General features: G+C 37.1%; 1 protein-coding gene across 1 annotated transcript; it reads right to left on the bottom strand.

The window, feature by feature from the left end:
- Positions 1-1,286: 1,286 nt before the first annotated feature.
- Positions 1,287-18,980, bottom strand: wrap53 (WD repeat containing, antisense to TP53). The gene is made up of 11 exons (XM_039660000.2): positions 18,759-18,980; positions 17,767-18,015; positions 16,559-16,736; positions 16,364-16,459; positions 16,162-16,270; positions 14,389-14,477; positions 7,311-7,534; positions 3,204-3,415; positions 2,996-3,099; positions 2,774-2,917; positions 1,287-1,817 (listed from the first exon to the last, which is right to left on the bottom strand). Exons 2-11 carry the CDS (start codon positions 18,008-18,010, stop codon positions 1,598-1,600), a joined length of 1,620 nt encoding a protein of 539 aa, XP_039515934.2. The 5' UTR covers positions 18,011-18,015; positions 18,759-18,980; the 3' UTR covers positions 1,287-1,597.
- Between the last annotated feature and the right edge of the window lie 1,701 nt (positions 18,981-20,681).

Genomic DNA, 20,681 nt, shown 5'->3' with positions numbered 1-20,681 from the left:
ACTGTTCTGTCTTCACTGAAAGTCCCAGACAAGGCTCAACGTGTTTCCTGAAAACAGGTTCCACACGGTGAAAGGAAAACAAGCCAAAAGCGAATCGGAAAAGGCCGTGCAGGTAAACGGTAAACCTGAGAGGCATCTCACTCCGGCAGATCCTTAGAAAACCCAACGTAAACACCAATTTAAAGGGATACTCCACTTTTGTTTTGGGAAATGGGCTCATTTTACAACTCCCCCAGAGTTAAACAGTTGAGTTTTACTGTTCTTGAATCCATTCAGACTATTTTCTGCTATTTAGAAGAATATCAGTAACCAGACAGTTTCTGGTCTCATTGACTTCCATAGTATATTTTTTTTCCTACTATGGAAGTCAATGAGACCAGATACTGTCTGGTTACTTATATTCTTCTAAATAGCAGAAAATCGGCTGAATGCATTTTAAAACGGTGAAACTCAACTGTTTAAAGGGTTAGTTCACCCAAAAATGAAAATTCTGTCAGTATTTATTCACCCTCATGTTGTTCCAACCCCGTAAGACCTTTGTTTATCTTCGCAACACAAATTAAGGATATTTAAGATATTAAGATCACTCCTGCATACTAGTCCATAGGCTTCTTGAGGGAATGACTTGCTGTCCTCGAAAAGTCATTAAAGACATCGTTAAAATAGTCCAAGTGACTACAGGGGCTCAATCTTAAGTTTATCAAATGACGAGAACACTTTTTGTGCGCAAAAAAACAACAAAAATAACGACTTTATTTCAACTATTCGTTTATTTCTCTCTCTGCGCGAGTCAGGTTACTAGTTTAATAGCGTAAGCTTCTGTTATTGTACGTCACACGCATCACACACACATGACCAGCGTCGGCCAATAGTGAGCCTACGTGTGACGTAGCTCTACGCAATCACACTACGTTAACTGACTACAGGCTCATGGAGAAGGAAGTGAATAGTTGAAATAAAGTCGTTATTTTCGTTTGTTTTTGCGCACAAAAGTGTTCTCGTCGCTTGATAAAGTTAAGATTGAGCCCCTGTAGTCACTTGGACTATTTTAACGATGTCTTTAATGACTTTTCGATGCCATTCCCTAAAGAAGCCTATGGACTAGTATGCAGGAGCGATCTTAATATCTTAAATATCTTAATTTGTGTTGCGAAGATGAACGAAGGTCTTACGGGGTTGGAACAACATGAGGGTGAGTAAATACTGAGAGTGAACTAACCCTTTAACTCTGGGGGAGTTGTAAAATGAGCCTATTTCCAAGAAAAGTGGACTATCCCTTTAAAGAGCCATCGAAACAAAAAAAAAATTAAAATGAATTATTCATATTTCAGAGGTGTTCCAGATCATCAAAATCATAATTTTTTGTCAGAACCAGTTTAAATTCAGTTGATTGTGGTTTGTTTAGACTTTTAGACATTCACCGATCGAGGTTTACGAACCTAGCGGGATGCAAAAAGGCCGGGGGATTTAAAAAAACTGACTATTCTACAATTAAAACCAATGCAGAATTACAGTCTTATAACTCTTAACAATCAGTGTGATAGGTTTGGCAGTAGATTATGGGTCCGTTTGGTGTGCAGTTTTACAATCAAATGTTCTAGCTTTCAACGACCGCTGGCTCCTCCCCCTGCGGCCTCTCATTGGTGGAGCCCAATGGGCCGGCCCACCACAGCACCAGAGCGTTGTCCTGTCGGACGTCGTTTGTTGGCATCGCATTCGCCTCGTCTGAATCAGACCCCGAGTCCCCGCTGTCAGACGGCCAGCAGAACTTGCGCTGACCACTGGACGAAGCCACTAATGGCATGAAAGGGTGCACACTAGAAAGGAGAGGTAAAGTTAGCAATGTTTAGTCATTTACATTTATTTATTTTGCAGATTAAAACGTGCACTATGTAATAGGGGTGTATAACAATATATCGTAATACAAAAATGGAACAATATGTATCGTGGATAGTGACGATACGTATTGTGTATAGTTCACCCAAAATAACATTTCTGTGTGAGGAAAAAAAATTCACGTTTTCAGAGTTTTAGTGTCAGTACTACATTAAACTACTATATATAATGTTGAAAATAATGTATAATAATGCAATGGGGGGAATATTTGTGTAAAAAGTAGCCTATATTATTTTTAATATATCTAGTCAGGGAAAGAGTGTAAGCATATTCGTCTAAATAATTCAGTATTTTTCAGCTTCAGAATCATGAATATTTGTATTCTGGTGTCACTATTGTCCTGTGCATTGGGTTATCAGCACCAAGTCCAAGCCTATTCATTTACACACACAATGTAATATCAAATTTAGCATTTTAATCAACAGTATATTTTTGGTTAACCTTTTATCGTATGTCTTGGAGTATCGCAATAATATCATATCGTGAGTTCAGTATCGAATAGATGTATCCTTCGCTTTCCAATCTGTGAGAGTTGAGCAATAAAATAAAGATGGCATCTGAAAGGTGTGTTTGTGCATAAATGTAAGTTTTTAATCAACATTTTCCACTTCTGATGTAATTTCTAGGGATTTCCAGTAATTAAATATTCACCAGAGCTCACTCTATTTAGCTGTAGATCATTAAAGCGTTCCTCTGCCTCAGAAGTCTGTCCGAAATCAGTTTCGTGACAGAAAGCTCTCGGACTAAATCTAAAATATCTTAAACTGTGTCCCGAAGATGAACGGAGGTCTCACGAGCTCGGGACGACACGAGTGTGAGTCATTAAGGACATCATTTTCATTTTTGGGGGAACTAACCCTTTAATTAATACTTGTACCTGATGCCATTAGCACAATCTGTGTGCGCCTGATACTGCAGCATTGGCTGTAGTGTCTCCTCATTCCCATCAGGTGGCGCTGTGAGGGTGTCCCACACTGACACCACACCATCGGTGTCCCCGCTCAGCAGATATCGTCCGGATCTAATTCAGACGCACACATGAGCAGAACATAAACAGGTCTGAATACTATGGTTGAGTTTTTAGGCGAGTTGATCTTACTGGTCCATGTCAAAGTAGATGCGCTGGTTGGTATTGACGTTCCTGTGCAAGGAGAACAGAACCTGTCCTGGATCTCTCACGTCCCAACACAGGATCTCAGAGTCCTAAAGGCAGTGACGCACAGTATTAGCGAGACTATTCAAAACATGCAAGGAAATAGCAGCGGCCGATGCATCTGATATCCGCCATATTTCATTTGCACACTGACCTTGCGGCCGCCCGTGTACATGTGATAGCCGTTGGGTGAGAACAGCAGGTGTGTAAGGCCTCCGTGGTGTCGAGTGGGCAGAAGAGCCAGCAGAGATCCATCATCACAAGAGTAAAGGCCGGTCGAACGAGAATATGAGCCTAAGGCGTACATGGACTGGCACGGACTGAAGGCAATGCAGGAGATAATGCCAGTCTGACCCTGTTTCTTCACTTGAAAGAAGAATGAGGTATGAAACGAGCGGGGAGAAAAACAGGAACAAAAGTTATTTTGTATTAGAGAACAAAGAGCTTTAATGGTCGATGCGACGGAGAGCTCAGGGCTGCTTTTTTTTGTATCAGATCAGCCCGTGAATCCTGTGTCGTCGAGACTCAGCATTCATGCAGTTAAAGGAGTAGTTCACTTTTAAAAAAACTTATGCTGATTATTTACTCACCCCATGTCATCCAAGATGTCCAAGTCTTTCTTTCTTCAGTCGAAAAGAAATTAAGGTTTTTGATGAAAACATTCCAGCATTTTTCTCCATATAATGGACTTCAATGGGAACCAAATGGTTCAAGGTCCAAAAGACACTTTCAGTCCAAACTACAAACTGTTCAAAGGGCTTTAAACGATTCCAGACGATGAATATGTGTCTTATCAAGAGAAACGATCGCTCGTTTTATAAATAAATAACAAAGTTTAAGTTTTATAAGCTCAAACACTCACCTTTCTCTGTTCTGTAACGCACTCCTGTTCGAACTCGTTCATCAAAATGAACAAATCTTTTTCCGAGTCATTTGGTTCATTCGGCGAAATAACTTTTCATCGTCTGGAATCGTTTAAAGCCCTTTGAACAAGTTTGGAGTTTGTACTGAAAGTTTCTTTTGGAACTTGAACCGTCTGGTTCCCATTGAAGTCCATTATATGGAGAAAATCCTGGAACGTTTTCATTAAAAACCTTAATTTCTTTTCGACTGAAGAAAGAAACACATGGACATCTTGGATGACATGGGGGTGAGTAAATTTTCAGCAAAAGTTTTTTGAAAAGTGAACTACTCCTTTAAGGTTTTTGATGAAAACATTCCAGCATTTTTCTCCATATAATGGACTTCAATGGGAACCAAACGGTTCAAGGTTCAAATGAGAGTTTCAGTGCAGCTTCAAAGGGCTTTAAACGACAACAGACGATGAATAAGGGTCTTACCAAGCAAAATGATCACTCATTTAATAAATAAATAAAAAGGTTTAAGTTTTATAAGCACAAATGCTCGCCTTGCTCTGTTCTGTGATGCACGTTCGTGACTCTCCTGTTCAAACCCGTTCATTAAAATGAACAAATCTTTTTTTGAGTCATGACTCGAAGGGTCCTAGATTAGACTCTTATTCATCGTCTGTTGTCGTTTAAAGCCCTTTGAAGCTGCACTGAAACCTTGAACCGTTTGGTTCCCATTGAAGTCCATTATATGGAGAAAATCCTGGAATGTTTTCATCAAAATCCTCAATTTCTTTTCGACTGAAGAAAGAAAGACATGGACATCTTGGATGACGTTGGGGTGAGTAAATTATCAGCAAAAGTTTTTTTTAAAGTGAACTACTCCTTTAATATGTTGGGTAAAGTCCTTTGTTCTAGAACATTTGATGGTTTGCATTGAATTACGGAATTGTAATGATACATTTACCTGACATAATAAATTGTTATATTTGATTATTCTAACAGACTTCGATATATTTTCATTAGAGTTAAAAGGAATAGTCAAGCATTAACTTATTAAATGATGAACACATCATTGAAAACCTTTTTCATTTTATGGAGTCAGATGAAACGAGTTAATACATCAGATCAAATGTATTGCATTTGATTAAAAATCCCTTTGCCGAGGGAAAGACGGAACACGCATGAGACCTTCGACTCTGATCGATTCAGCAGGTCTTACAGAACGAAAAATATTCATGGAGTAATCGTTTCCCAAACAAGTCCAGACGAGAAAAAACTTCTTATTAGCCCTCAAACCGTATTCACTTTATAGCCCTTAATCCTGTAATTGGACAAATTTGGGCACAGAGGAGTGATCCTAACTTTTATTTATTATAAATGTTATATCACGGTCTTTGATAAAGTTTTCTCTATCCATTTATGGTGTTTGTTTTTATTTTGGGGGTATTTTTGAATTTATTTCCTTCAAAAAGTACCATATTTTCTATGTAAATTATACTTATTTTTATGTTTTATTTTTTTTTTTAAACTACATTAAAATATCATTCCAATAAGTTCTTAGAGCTAAAACCTAAAGATGAAGCGACTTTGCTGTCTTATTTTGGCTTATTTTAGAATGCTCTAAATTACAGTTTTGCCCATTCATTTCTATGGGTGCCCATTTTTGACCCAAATACAAGATTAAGGAGTTTTTCACCCACGTAACATTGCAGAATTGAGTGTGAATAAAAAATTGTATGTGTTCAGGAGGCAAACTTAGGAAAAGTAGCCAAGTCTTGTACCCGTTCAGATCAAGGGAAGTATTTTTAAAAAATAAATCAAAACTATTTTGCCCACATTTGTCCAGAATACAGTTTTAGGGTTATAAAGGGATTATTCTGTCATTATTTACTCGCCCTCATGTCGCTCAACACTCGATCGTTCATCTTCAAAATAGAAATGAAGACCTTTTTAACGAAATCTGAGAGATTTCGGTTCCTCCATTGACAGAAACGCTTCAAAAAGTTCACAAAAAGTTTGTAAAACTAATCCATATGAGTTGAACAATTAAGCCCAAATTTTCAGAATAAACTCAATCGCTAGCCTTTATATGATGATCTGATTTAGGCTTTTATTCACATACTGTATAAACATTGATCAACTAACATAAACAAAAGCTCAACTGAACCTGTCACAAAGTGTCAGTTGTGTAGCTGTCAATGGAGGGACAGAGAGCTCAGATTTCATCAAAAAAGATTTGTGTTCTGAAGATGAACGACATGAGGGCGAGTAATTAATGACAGAATTTGAATGTTTGGGTGAACTGTCCCTTTAAGGGGTCTAACGAGAAGCTGAATTTACTTGCTTACGGCGGGAGTCAAACAACATTGCAACTTTACGCATAAATACAGAATTAATTTGATGTGCCGTCACAGGTGTCCACTTCTGTTCAAAAGTTTGGGGTCGGTAAGATTTTGTACTCAAAAAACAAATAAGTTACAATTAAACAATTTAAAATAAAATACTGCTTATTGTATTTTGTCTTCATGTTTGTGTGACTTTTTTTTTTTATTATTATTTTTTTTATGACAATGTACAGCACTTTGGAACTGCGGCAGCAGCCTGTAAGGTGCTATATAAATAAATAAACGAACGAACGAACGTAAAATAACTGTCAATTTCAGTACATTTTAAGATGTAATGTATTCCTGTGATCAAAGCTGAATCTTCAGCATCATTACTCCAGTCTTCAGTGTCACATGATCCTTCAGAAATCACTCTAATATGCTGATTTGCTGCTCATGAAACATTATCATCAATGTTGAAAACGGTTCTTTTGATGGAAAGTGTGATGCAATTTTTCAGGATTCTTTGATGAATAGAAAGTTTTTAATATATTTCAACATCAGAAATATGATGTAACACGACTATAAATGTCCTTGAATAATATATATATATATATACATTTGACCCCGAACTATTGAACAGTAATGTACAGTACGTATATCAGCTACTTCGGTATGTGGCTCATCTAATCAGAACTATATTATCAATTTTACTATAATATAATAGGCCTGCATATTTCAAACACTCATGAGTCTGAACAAAAGATCTTTTGTGTTACATCCAGGCCAATAATTACAATCGCAGTGTTGAAACAACGTGAATGAGTCAGACACCACAAACATGCTAAGATAATTATATCCACAGCCACTGTCTAGATGAGAGCCATGTTAGCTCAATCAAGCCCAATACGTGCGTCCCGCCATTGGAATGAATCCACCCAAACAAACAAAAAGAAATGAAATGGGATTACAGGCGTTCCACACCCATGCAAGCCAGACAGCCGTCTTAATGACCCCGATTAAAACCCGTTTGAAGAGTGAGAGTGATTGATGTAGCGGTTATTTCTGTACAAGAGGGACCCTCACCCATGGTGGGCCGTTCCTCGCAGTCTCTCCCAGGACGGTCGGTGTGGAAAACCCTGACGGTTTTATCAAAGCCGCAGTAGAGCTGAGAGCCGTCGGGAGAGAAACACAGGGAATGGGCCGCGGTCAGCTCATCCAGGTGGTTGTAGGGACGAAAAGATGCACGGAGGACCCCGTAGAACGCGTCCCATATGTGGACTGGGTTGTCCCGGCTACTGCTGGCAATGCTGAAGGGGCAAGCAATAAAAAGAGGGAAACTGAAATACAAACTTTTTTTCAAAACAACAAGAGAATGCAGCATTTGACTTAAAGGAGTAGTTCACTTTTTACTCACCCCCGTCATCCAAGATGTCCACGTCATTCTTTCTTCAGTCGAAAAGAAATTAAGGTTTTTGATAAAAACATTCCAGGATTTTTCTCCATATAATGGGAATTTTTCTCCATTGGGAACCAAACGGTTCAAGGTCCAGTGCAAACTGCAAACTGTTCAAAGGGCTTTAAATGATTCCAGACGATGAATAAGAGTCTTATCAAGCGAAACGATCAGTCACTTTTTTAAAAAATAGCAAAGTTTAAGTTTTATAAGCTCAAATGCTCACCTTGCTCTGTTCTGTGTGACTCTCCTGTTCGAACTCATTCATCAAAATGAACGAATCTTTTTCTGAGTCAATTCGTTCGTTGAATGAACAAAATGACTCGAAAAAGATTCGTTCATTTCGTTCATTTTTGTACTCAAAAAATAAATAAGTTACAATTAAACTATTTAAAATAACTGTCAATTTCAGTACATTTTAAAATGTAATTTATTCCTTTATTCCTGAAAAATCCTGGAATGTTTTCATCAAAAACCTTAATTTCTTTTCGACTGAAGAAAGAAAGATATGGACATCTTGGATGACATGGGGGTGAGTAAATTATCAGCAAAAGTTTTTTTTTTTAAAAGTGAACTACTCCTTTAATAATCACTCTGGCTTTTGTCTAAACCAGCAACACAAAAGACCCATTCACAATAGAGAATCTAACAAATGAAGAGCTAAGACAATTTGAAGTGAAAGATGACGACTGCCGCTAGATGAAAGAAATTAGGCAGATGAGTACGTGCCCCACAAAGGATTGGAAAATCCCTAGGCAATCCCTTGGCATTGATAGGGGACAGTACAAACTATATATATACAGGTATATATTTATAAAATTAAGGATTGCAGAACATTCAAAAAGATATTTATAAACCATTTCTGCCCTTAATGGCAAAACAAGGCAAGTTATTGCATGGAAACTCAGTCATGTGGGGATTAAATACATGAATACTCTCATGAATATGAGTGAACGGTATGATTATACTGAAAAACTGCTAAATTGTCAGATTGTTTTTCACCAAATTCTGATCGTTTCGCTTGATAAGACCCTTATTCATCGTCTGGTGCCGTTTAAAGCCCTTTGAAGCTGCACTGAAACTCTCATTAGGACCTTGAACCGTTTGGTTCCCATTGAAGTCCATTATATGGAGAAAAATCCTGGAATGTTTTCATCAAAAACCTTAATTTCTTTTCGACTGAAGAAAGAAAGACATGGATATCTTGGATGACATGGGGGTGAGTAAATTATCAGCAAAAGTTTTTTTAAAGTGAACTACTCCTTTAACCAGGCCTCGCCAACCTTTTTTGCATATTACGTGGGTGGAGATTATTTAAATGAGGTACATTATGACTTCTCATATTGAGCCAATTATTTTAGAGTCATTAACATAGTTCATGAATAGTGGATTCTGTTTATTTAAATATCTCCCTTTGGAGTGGAGTCGGACTTTAAGCTTTGTAAACTTTGTAAAATACTGTTTGTACTGTTTTTTTATTCTAAACTGTTTTAATTAATCTGATTTCTTTTGATATTTTTAATTACTTATATGTTAATATAAGCACTTTGAATTACCATTGTGTATGAAATGTGGTGTATAAATAAACTTGCCTTGCCGATATTGTTATGCTCAAACTAACTAAAGTTGAAAAAGGGGAAAAGCGTAATAGGAATAAAAAATAAACAAACTGTTTTCCAGAGGAAATTTGATTAGCTTTTATTCATTTGTGTGCGATTTCAACAAATATTTGAGTTATTCAATTTCCGATTTATTTTTTCATTTGTCTTTATGGTCCCGTTTAAAATAAAAAAATAAAAATCCATGTCATGACCCCTTAAAGCTGGTTATGCAAATTCACTGTGGTGACCAACAGAAAGTGGATTGGTTTGAAAGTGAATTGTAAAGCATAATTAAATTAATGCCATATGGGTTTGGATTGGCACGACAAGAGTAAATGATCTCAGAATTTTTTTATTTTTTGGAGAACCGTTCCCTTAAGTACAGATCCGCCGTTCTGTCTCAACAGGAGGGCAAGAGTTTAAAAGTGAATAATGAGAAACTACACAAAATGACTAGAGTCGAGATGGAGGAAGTAAATGACCTGAATACTAAGCACCTCCCCTGGAGGAAACAGCCAATCATAAGTCAGAGTTAATGATCAACCCCTGTGGACCATCAAGCAGCGCTTTAAGCCCGTGGCAGCAGCCAGAACATTACGCTACGCTCGCCTGGAAGACAAATACTCCGAAACTGCTTGTTTGACAGTGCTTCAGAAATACCTGTAAACATTATCACTACGACGAGATAAAAGATGACAAACTGTTACTGAGCCTGTCTCGTCTGACTCCTTTAACCTCATCCTCTTCATCCTAACCATTCCTTTATGAAGTTTACAGTTTGTCCTTGACCCGCGACTTGTCGTTCCTCCCTTTCCTTTGTCATTTTCGGTCGCTACAGGGAGGATTCTGTAATCCCAAACAACGTTTGATCAGAGCTGATGCTGTGTGTGTGAAACAGCACATGCCACAGTTAATGAGCCCTCGTTAGCAGCCTACCGCAGTTATCCATGACGACTGCCATTGACTTGGACTGATTTCTGTTCCAATGCCTTTTGTCCAACAAAAAACATAACCATCAAAGAGAACATCATTAAACGAGAGCCGGAGCGACAGAGAACTAGAGATGAAGAATAAGAGACCACTTACTTCCTCCCTAAACAATTCCAGCACCGCTTTCTGAAAACCCTTACACACACAATACAATTGTGCAGACAGACAGACAGACAGACAGACAGACAGACAGACAGACAGACAGAGAGATAGATAGATAGACAGACAGATAGATAGATAGATAGATAGATAGATAGATAGATAGATAGATAGATAGATAGATAGATAGATAGATAGATAGACAGACAGACAGACAGACAGACAGACAGACAGATAGATAGATAGATAGATAGATAGATAGATAGATAGATAGATAGATAGATAGATAGATAGATAGATAGATAGATAGATAGACAGAGATAGACAGACAGATAAAAAGATAGACAGATAGATATAGACAGACAGACAGACAGACAGACAGATAGATAGACAGATAGAAAGATAGACAGACCGACAGACAGACAGACAGATAGACAGACAGACAGATAGACAGACAGACAGATAGATAGATAGACAGACAGATAGACAGAGATAGATTGACAGACAGATAAAAAGATAGACAGATAGATAGATAGATAGACAGACAGACAGATAGACAGATAGAAAGATAGACAGACAGACAGACAGATAGACAGACCGACAGACAGACAGACAGACAGACAGACAGATAGACAGACAGACAGACAGACAGAGATAGATAGACAGATAGACAGAGATAGATAGACAGACAGATAAAAAGATAGACAGATAGATATAGACAGACAGACAGACAGACAGATAGATAGACAGACAGATAGACAGAGATAGATTGACAGACAGATAAAAAGATAGACAGATAGATAGATAGATAGATAGACAGACAGATAGACAGATAGAAAGATAGACAGACCGACAGACAGACAGACAGATAGACAGACCGACAGACAGACAGAGATAGATAGACAGATAGACAGAGATAGATAGACAGACAGATAAAAAGATAGACAGATAGATATAGACAGACAGACAGACAGATAGAAAGATAGACAGACCGACAGACAGATAGACAGACAAACAGACAGACAGAGATAGATAGACAGATAGATAGACAGAGATAGATTGACAGACAGATAAAAAGATAGACAGATAGATATAGACAGACAGACAGAGAGATAGATAGATAGATAGATAGATAGATAGATAGATAGATAGATAGATAGATAGATAGATAGATAGATAGATAGATAGATAGATAGATAGATAGACAGACAGACAGACAGACAGACAGACAGACAGACAGACAGACAGATAGATAGATAGATAGATAGATAGATAGATAGATAGATAGATAGATAGATAGATAGATAGATAGATAGATAGACAGACAGATAGATAGACAGATAGATAGAAAGATAGACAGACCGACAGACAGACAGACAGATATAGATATATAGACAGATAGATAGACAGACAGATAGACAGACAAACAGAGATAAAAACAGATACACAGACAGACAAGACAGATATACTATACAGATATACATATAGACACACAGATATACAGACAGATATACAGGCAGACAAACATATATACAGACAAGACAGATATACTATACAGATATACATATAGACACACAGATATACTATACAGATATACAGACATATATATTATATTATATATATATATACAGACAGACAATCAGACATATATACAGATAGACAGACAGATACAGACAAACAGATAGACAGATATAGAGACAGCCAGATATACAAAAAAAGGCAGACAGACAGACAGACTGACAGACAGATATACTGTACAGATATACAGACATATAGACAGGCAGATAGACAGACAGATAGATAGACAGACAGACAGACTGACAGACAGATATACTATACAGATATACAGACATATAGACAGGCAGACAGACAGACAGACAGACAGACAGATAGACAGACAGACAGATAACAAACTTCCATAGTAAAAGGAACTTAAGGGATGTTGTTACGCACGGGGCAAAAATCTGTCACATTTCTGAGCCAGAACTAACAGTTTTATAAATAGGCACAATCAAAACCACTCACTCCCTCCAGAGGGTTTCACAGAAAGTACAGGATACGTGAGCAGCCACAATAAATCAAAGCCTTGAAATTTACATTCTGGGTTGAATCCAACAATCTCCACCAGAGGAGGAGACAAGGCTCATCAGCACTGATCATAACAGAGAAGAAACACAGCAACGCTGATCTGGAACAATAGCAGCTTAATTAAAACTCAATCTCTTTAAAGCCGTGCCATGTCTCTGGAAAGAATTAACTGGGCACTTTGTAAACCAGCCAATGGAGATTGTAAAAATGTGACTGTTAATCACTGAATGAAACCGGACCATTTGATCCAAAAAATTAGTTAAGTCCAAATGGACAAATTTTTGAAAAAAAAAAACACAGGTTTGAAAATAGAGACCCAAAGATTGTCAACATCCAACAGGCATGAACACATTACATTAGTCTTTACTAAGTGACTATCAATTTTGTTTTTGTAACGTGAAAAGCACAAGAAATATTGGAAAAGGCTCCTTCTGACCCTCCTCTAGATCTGGGGATACAAACATTGGCATGTAGAGCATGTTTTATTTTGCTATGAGATGAATGGGAAGCCAAACACAATTATTCTCCAGTGAACAAACCATACGCATATTGCATATCAATTTTGGCACTGCTACATGACTCTGAGTTGTCAGATGCCCTGCTGAATGGAGAATAGCGCAGTTTATTCTGCTTTATCTGTTGCTTACTAGCTTTCAAACCAACTTTTGATAAACACAAAATGAGCAGTATTAATGAGTGTTTCAAACCGCCCATCAAACACAGTCCTTGACATTATAAATCCAAACACAAACCACAATAACAGGGTTTCTCAAAATGGTGTCATTAAGGGAAGATGTACCTTAATACTCTTAACCCAAAGGAAAACACGAAAACTAGTATTTCGTAAATCTATCAACTTTTTTTCTCACACTTTTATTCAGCAACAATTGATCAGAAAGTGACAGAAAATATTTCTTAGCATTCAAATCAGTGCTGTTCTTTTAAATAGCTAAACATCAATGAATTTCATAAAATTTCCCGTTTCCACAAAAATATTAAGCAGCGCAACCGTCATAATAACAAGAAATGTTTCTTAAGCACCAAAACTGCATGTTAACTTTTGCAAAAAAACTGCAAAAACTTTTGCTGATAATTTACTCACCCCCTTGTCATCCAAGATGTCCAAGTCTTTCTTTCTTCAGTCGAAAAGAAATTAAGGTTTTTGATGAAAACATTCCAGCATTTTTCTCCATATAATGGACTTCAATGGGAACCAAACGGTTCAAGGTCCAAAAGACACTTTCAGTGCAAACTGCAAACTGTTCAAAGGGCTTTAAATGATTCCCGACGATGAATAAGGGTCTTATCAAGCGAAACGATCGCTCATTTAATAAATAAATTACAAAGTGTTATAAGCACAAATGCTCGCCTTGCTCTGTTCTGTGTGACTCTCCTGTTCGAACTCGTTCATCAAAATGAACAAATCTTTTCCTGAGTCAATTTGTTCATTTTGTTCATTGAATGAACCAAATGACTCTGAAAAAGATTTGTTCATTTTGATGAACGAGTTCGAACAGGAGAGTCACACAGAACAGAGCAAGGCGAGCATTTGTGCTTATAAAACTGAAACTTTGCTATTTCTTTTTTTTTTAAATGAGCGATCGTTTCGCTCCATAAGACCCTTATTCATCATCTGGAATCGTTTAAAGCCCTTTGAACAGTTCGTAGTTTGCACTGAAACTGTCTTTTGGACCTTGAACCGTTTGGTTTCCATTGAAGTCCATTATATGGAGAAAAATCCTGGAATGTTTTCATCAAAAACCTTAATTTCTTTTCGACTGAGGAAAGACAGACATGGACATCTTGGATGACATGGGGGTGAGTAAAATATCAGCAAAAGTTTATAAGTGACTTTTTTATTCTCTTACGGATTCAAAGCTTTTGAACAGAAGTGTATAAACACACACACACACACGATATATCCACTCACAAGCATGTGTCCGGGTCCATAGAGGTCATCTTAGGGAACCAGCAGTAGTCATAGATGGTGTCTCCTTCTGCCATCTTCAGCACTGGACTCTGAGTGGACACACAAGCAACAGCATTACACGGTGTACAGGACTTTCAAATAAGCAAACAAGAATGTTTATATATTTAAAGGGACAATATGTAGGATTTTCGGTAAAAATGTAGTGAATAGTGCTCTCTAGCGCCTCGCTTTTTCAAATGCGCGTTACATCTACGGTAGCCATTATGTACCAAAAAGCTATGACAGGATGTCTTCAAATTGCACTTCGTCGAGTGTTCCTTCAGGTGAACGGGTTTGTTATTTCAAATAAACGAATAAACGAATGTTACAGTGTGAATTACTGACTCTGAAAAAATAAGTAGTTTATCCTTCTTTATTCGTTATATTTCCTGAAGTACGTGCATTGCTAGATATCATCATCAACTTATAACTATAAATGTTCATCTGTCTATAAAATAAAGTACACAACCAAACACTAAAAAAAAGCTTGTAATTAAGACAAACATTGCCATACCTGTCGAGAAGAAAGCAGGACTTCTGAACTCTTTCTCCTGCATTAGTTCTATCCACCTGGAAAAAGCTATCCCGACATCAACTCGTGTTGTTTGTAATCTCCGGTCACGTTTTCTTTTACGAACTATTTTGAACTTTTCTGGCGACGAGGATTTGCAATGGTCCTTTTAAACGTTTAAACCTCTCGCCGCTTCTGCTGCGTTCAGTCACGTAACGCCGGCTCTGATCGAAAACGCACTGTGGAAACACGTTTGCCTGGTACTTTTTGTCCCTCTCTGCTATTATAGTTTTTCAAGATGGCGGAACTACATGGATGGCGGACCTACCCGTCCCATGTATATAAAGATAATAAATTCTTCGTTTACGAGGATAAGTCAAATAATTGGCAGATTTGTACACCATTTATGAATAAAAATATTGATTTTAAATAATAAAATACATAAAAAAGTACACATTGTCCCTTTACAGGTAAATCAAGGGTTTAGACGCAAAGCAAAAAAAAAAGCAGCGTTGGGGAAAGTTACTTTAAAAATAATGCAATATTGCGATACTCCCTAAAATGTAACTAACTGCATTACTTGGTTACTTTTTATGGAAAGTAATGTGTGCTGCTCACATTTAGTCTAGAGCTACAATACCCATCATGTTCACACACACAATGCCTCTGCACTATTGAGCTGTCAGTCAATACATGTGAAAAAAAAACTAAAAAAAAACTATAAAAAAAAAAAAGTAACGCATTACTAGTTACATGAAAAAGTAATCTGATTACTTAACTTTATTTTAGGGCTGTGCAAAAATTAATTGCGATTAATCGCATCCAAAATAAAAGTCTGTGTTTACATAATATATTTGTGTGTGCTGTATATAATTATTTTGTATATAAAAATACCTATGCATGCATGTATATATTTAAGAATTATTTGCACTTAAATTCTGTATTTATATATAAATACATAATATATATTATATAAATATAAATATTTTATAATATATGTACTGTGTGTGTATTTATATATACAAAATAATTATATACAGCACACACAAATATATTATGTAAACACAGACTTTTATTTTGGATGCGATTAATCGCAATTAATTTTTGCACAGCCCTACTTTATTTACTTAAATGTACTTATTTACACTGGCCAAAATCAGTTTAGTATTTCTACTTCAACAGGTACATGATAAATATGAAAAGAAGATCTGGAAGAGGCTGACCATCTCAGAAAGCAAGTCCCAGCGGCTGCTGTACAGCTCAGGCGGGAGGTTATACACACGAAGAACATTATCAGCGCTGTTGGAAACAATGCAGGAACCGTCTGGAGCCCTGCGGAGAGGCGTCATAAAGAAAGATCAATACTGAGGTACAGTTTACACAACACAGCCATCATTAATGAGTTGCTTCATCAGTTATGATCACCATTTGCAGCCTCTGAGGTAATTCTCCGCCATGTGGGAATATTCGGCCCAGGAGCCCGTCAGCATCTGGGGGTCATGGCTGAAGTCCAGGACTTGACTGAGGACACAGCAAAAAGAGCTGAGAATATCCCTGTCCCAACACATTTGTTACAGCCACGTTCCCCGTCACAACAGCTTAAGATGGCCGTATACTCACTAGTGCTGCTCGGTGGAGTTGTCTTCTGGACTCTTGTTCTCAGACTCGTCTGCTTTGTCCTCCTCGGCCCGTCCGAGCGTCTCTCTGGTCTCGGCTCTGTTTTGATGCCACTCCACGTCTCCTTCGATCTCCTCAGGTCCCACAGCACGTTCGGTTTCATCGGTGTGATGACAGGCAACTGACAGAATCAAATTAACATTAGCTATGTTTCCACCCGGAGTTGCGAATTTAATGTGCAAATTTGTAACATCACATTAAACATTTATAAAGTTTCCGTCCCCTCGTGTTCAAGAGAACAAAATTGTCACTTCCTGGGAAATTAACACAAAATATCTGTGATAAAAATGAAAGTGGGGCATTTTAGATTATCTGCTAATTAAATTATCAAATTAAAAAAAAAAAAAGATTTTCAGAAACATAGTATATGTAATTAAAACATTTAGGAAATGTTGTTAGCAATAATTTGATTTTAGAAATTTTCATCTATATTCTTGATTGATCAGTTACAACAATAGTATCAGATACGTCATATATCTGTTATCTAAAACTTAATAATAAAAATTATATTAATGTATACCATTAAAACATTGGTCATTTAATTCAATAAATGACATACGCCAAATATTAACTAATTAATCAGTGTTTTTTTATATGTTTGTTTATGCTTCTGTGGTTATTTTAATGTAAATAAATATTAATAATACAAGTAATACAAATAATACATTTTGACTTATAACTCTTGATAAAAGTAGCAACTGAATAAAAACATATTTTAAACACTTATACTAGTTGTCCATGGCTTGTTCACTATTTGAAATCAATATTAACCATAAACAGTGCATTTTAAATAAAAAAAAACTGACTTATGAATGATGTTGCTTGGCTCTCTGTGATTAAAGGCAGTCGTATTGGACAAGTAATCAACGTTCAATGGCATAACCACAAGTAAACCACATTTCATTTCAGTTCTAAGAAAAATAACAACATCACATCCAAATTTATTAAAGTGAACCAAACAGTTCACTTACGGAGCGCTGCTTAACTATAAAATTGGATGCATATGAAAGACTAAAGGACAATATCTGTGTAATTACTTAAAGATGGCAGTATAAGAACCACATATGGAGTTTATATCGGCACATATTAAGACATCAGAAGGGCATACTGACATTGTGCCAAACAGGACGCTGTAAATCAGAAGTGCTTACCTTCCTCAAGAGTCCCAGAAGCACCTGGGCTCCCACGTGTCTCCTCTGAGGGCATCACTGGCTCCTGTGCCAGGAGTAAATCAAGACCCACATCGTCCTGCTCCAGTCGAGGCTGCTTCGCTGCTGGTGGTGCTTCCTCCTCTTCTTCCACCCCTTGCTGAAGAAAAGCCTCGTGAGGAGGTTCTCCATCCGCCTCTGTGTCCGGTCCCGCACCACCATCACTGCTTTGACCTGCACCTGACATGCTGCCTTCAGAGAACATGCACGATTCATATCCTTTCAGTCATGGAGTTCACATACAGCAGCAGCGAGAGTTAAACTTATATATAAGCTTGTACATTCAGATATCTGACTATAATACACATGAAAATATGTTGTAGTACTTTGTAATATTGTAGTGAACCGTAGTTTATTCACAGAAGTCCCTGCTAGACACATGACATTTTATTCTATGAAACTCATTTATGAAACCCATAAACATTCGATAAAATAATACTTTCTGCTATTCGCATATCAAAGTTTCCAGAGAAACTAGCCAGAAAAGACCACCCTAGGATTCCTTCACTTTTACTAATTTATTTACATGCAACTAACTATAATGAAAAGTGATGTCACACAAGGACTTCTTGTAATCTCCAGTTACGGGTTATAATTTTTATATTTAAAAAGAACTCTGATGAACCATATATAATAAACAGCAAATGTAATATGTTATTGTAAAGAAACACGTACGTATTGATTCTCTCTCTCTTATTATACGTTATCATAATAGTGCAATTTCAATATAGATAGGCAATTTTGCCTCCAAGAAACATAACTGCTCGATTACATGTAACAGTAATTGTTCTGATATTTCTAATACATAATTTATGGTACAGCTGTAAGTTTAAGGGTTTTTACGGTTACAGTCTTGAAATTAAGAACATATTTCAGTGTATGAGCATTTATTTTGACTGTGCAGCCAACGACAGTCACTCCTGTTACTTCTTTACCTGTTGTTTCTTTAATTCGTGTCAGACGTAACTTGTGCTCTGGATCTTAAAAATCCGAAAATCTTCCTCAGTCAGTGTACTTGATTGTATTACTGAGTTGACAGTTTCAGAGCATCTCTACTATAAACTCAAACAGTGTTGAACCTAGTAAACAGGAACTCACGCGTCGTGTTTGTAATCACAGGGCGCCGCCATGCTAGCACTGTGTGTATGCGCTGCCAGGTCACCTGACTCTCGCGAGATTTGCGCAACACTCCGTTACTTCACAAATATATAGAAGGGTTTCAATATATATTTAACGTATGCATTAAAGCGCAATTTTACTACTTACTTTAAAATCCCTGCATTTAATACTTTGCAAAAAAAAAAAAAAAAAAAAAAACCCAAACAGCTTGTCTCACGTTGTTTGTGTGTTGTTATTATCGCACATTTCTATTTTTAATAAGTATTTCAGTTAACTTTGGAAATTGTCAAAATAAAGTTCTCCTGAAAAACGTTTAATCTTGTTCGCTCTAATGAGTAGTTGATATCAGTAGATGTATCAATCTGTTTTACATAGATGTAACAGGGTTAAAAAGAACCTTTGATTTAAAATTTTGTGTGAATTTCATAAAATAAGGCATTTGGGTGTATTCATTGGTGTTAGAAGGCTCCCCTCCTGTGGCTATTAATGGTACTGCAGATATTTGATTTTGTCGCTCTTCTCTTGCCGTACCACAGCAGATTCAAGTGTCGACGCTGTGGTCCATATGAATGTCTGCAGTCTGTCATCAGCCACAATGTAACTTTTCTTTCTTGTTGTTTCCAAAAAAAAGATAAACTGAAGCTGAATCCCATTTGTGAGTGTCCTTTCATATCCGTTACATAAAGAAGGGAGCTTTTGAGTTTAGCTTCAAACATTCGGCTGCACTACTTCCTGAACTTAAGCCAGCTCCCTTGTTTCCTGTTTGCCATTATTGGCCGAACTTGATTAATTCAGGTGTGTTTGATTATTGTTGCCGTGACTACTGAGGTCAGGCACACCTGAACTAATCAATTTGGCCAATGGCAGACAGGAAACAAGGGAGCTGGCTTAAGTTCAGGAAGTAGTGCAGCTGTGCATAAAGTATTGTTTACATGGTAAAATGATCAGCTACCCTTTTTATAAGTGCTTAAAGGGATACTCCACTTCTTTTGGAAATAGGCTTATTTTACCACTCCCCCAGAGTTAAACAGTCGAGTTTTACCGTTTTCGAATCTATTCAGCCGATTTTCTGATATTTAGAAGAATATCAGTAAACAGACAGTTTCTGGTCTCATTGACTTCCATTGTATAATTTTTTTCCTACGAATTCAATGAGACCAGAAACTGTCTGTTTACTGATATTCTTCTAAATAAATACTGAATACATTCGAAAACCGTAAAACTCAACTGTTTAACTCTGGCCCCGGGGGAGTTGTAAAATGAGCCTATTTCCAAAAAAAGTGGAGTATCCCTTTAAAGATATCACTATTTCAATTCATAAGCTTGCAATTTGATTCCTGTCTTGATTCAATATCTATTCATCAAGTACGGCTACATGTAAATATTTCCAAGGGTGCATCCGAAATCCCATACTTCCCTACTAGATAGTAAGTGAAAAGATAACATTTATACAACAGACATTTATAGTATATAGAACGTATTTTTTAGTCGTGAAGTTATTACTTATTCAAAATAGGTACCTACTCAAGAGAGTATGTGATTTCAGATGCAGCCAATCTGTCAAATACTTAATTTCTCGTGAAATGAAGGGCGCATCTGAAGGAGCCTTCAGATTGAGACAGCATCCGTCGCTCCGCTGTGATGCAACCAGCCTTCGAAGGATGCAGCCTCTGAATTAAGACACAGTAATGGCCACCACCTTACTGGGGAGAAATGACACCCGACACCCTTTTGTGTTT

Source organism: Pimephales promelas, chromosome 1, assembly GCF_988280905.1.
Source record: "Pimephales promelas chromosome 1, fPimPro1.hap1.1, whole genome shotgun sequence".
Taxonomy (NCBI): Eukaryota; Metazoa; Chordata; class Actinopteri; order Cypriniformes; family Leuciscidae; genus Pimephales; species Pimephales promelas.
This window is presented reverse-complemented; position numbering and strand designations above follow the sequence as displayed.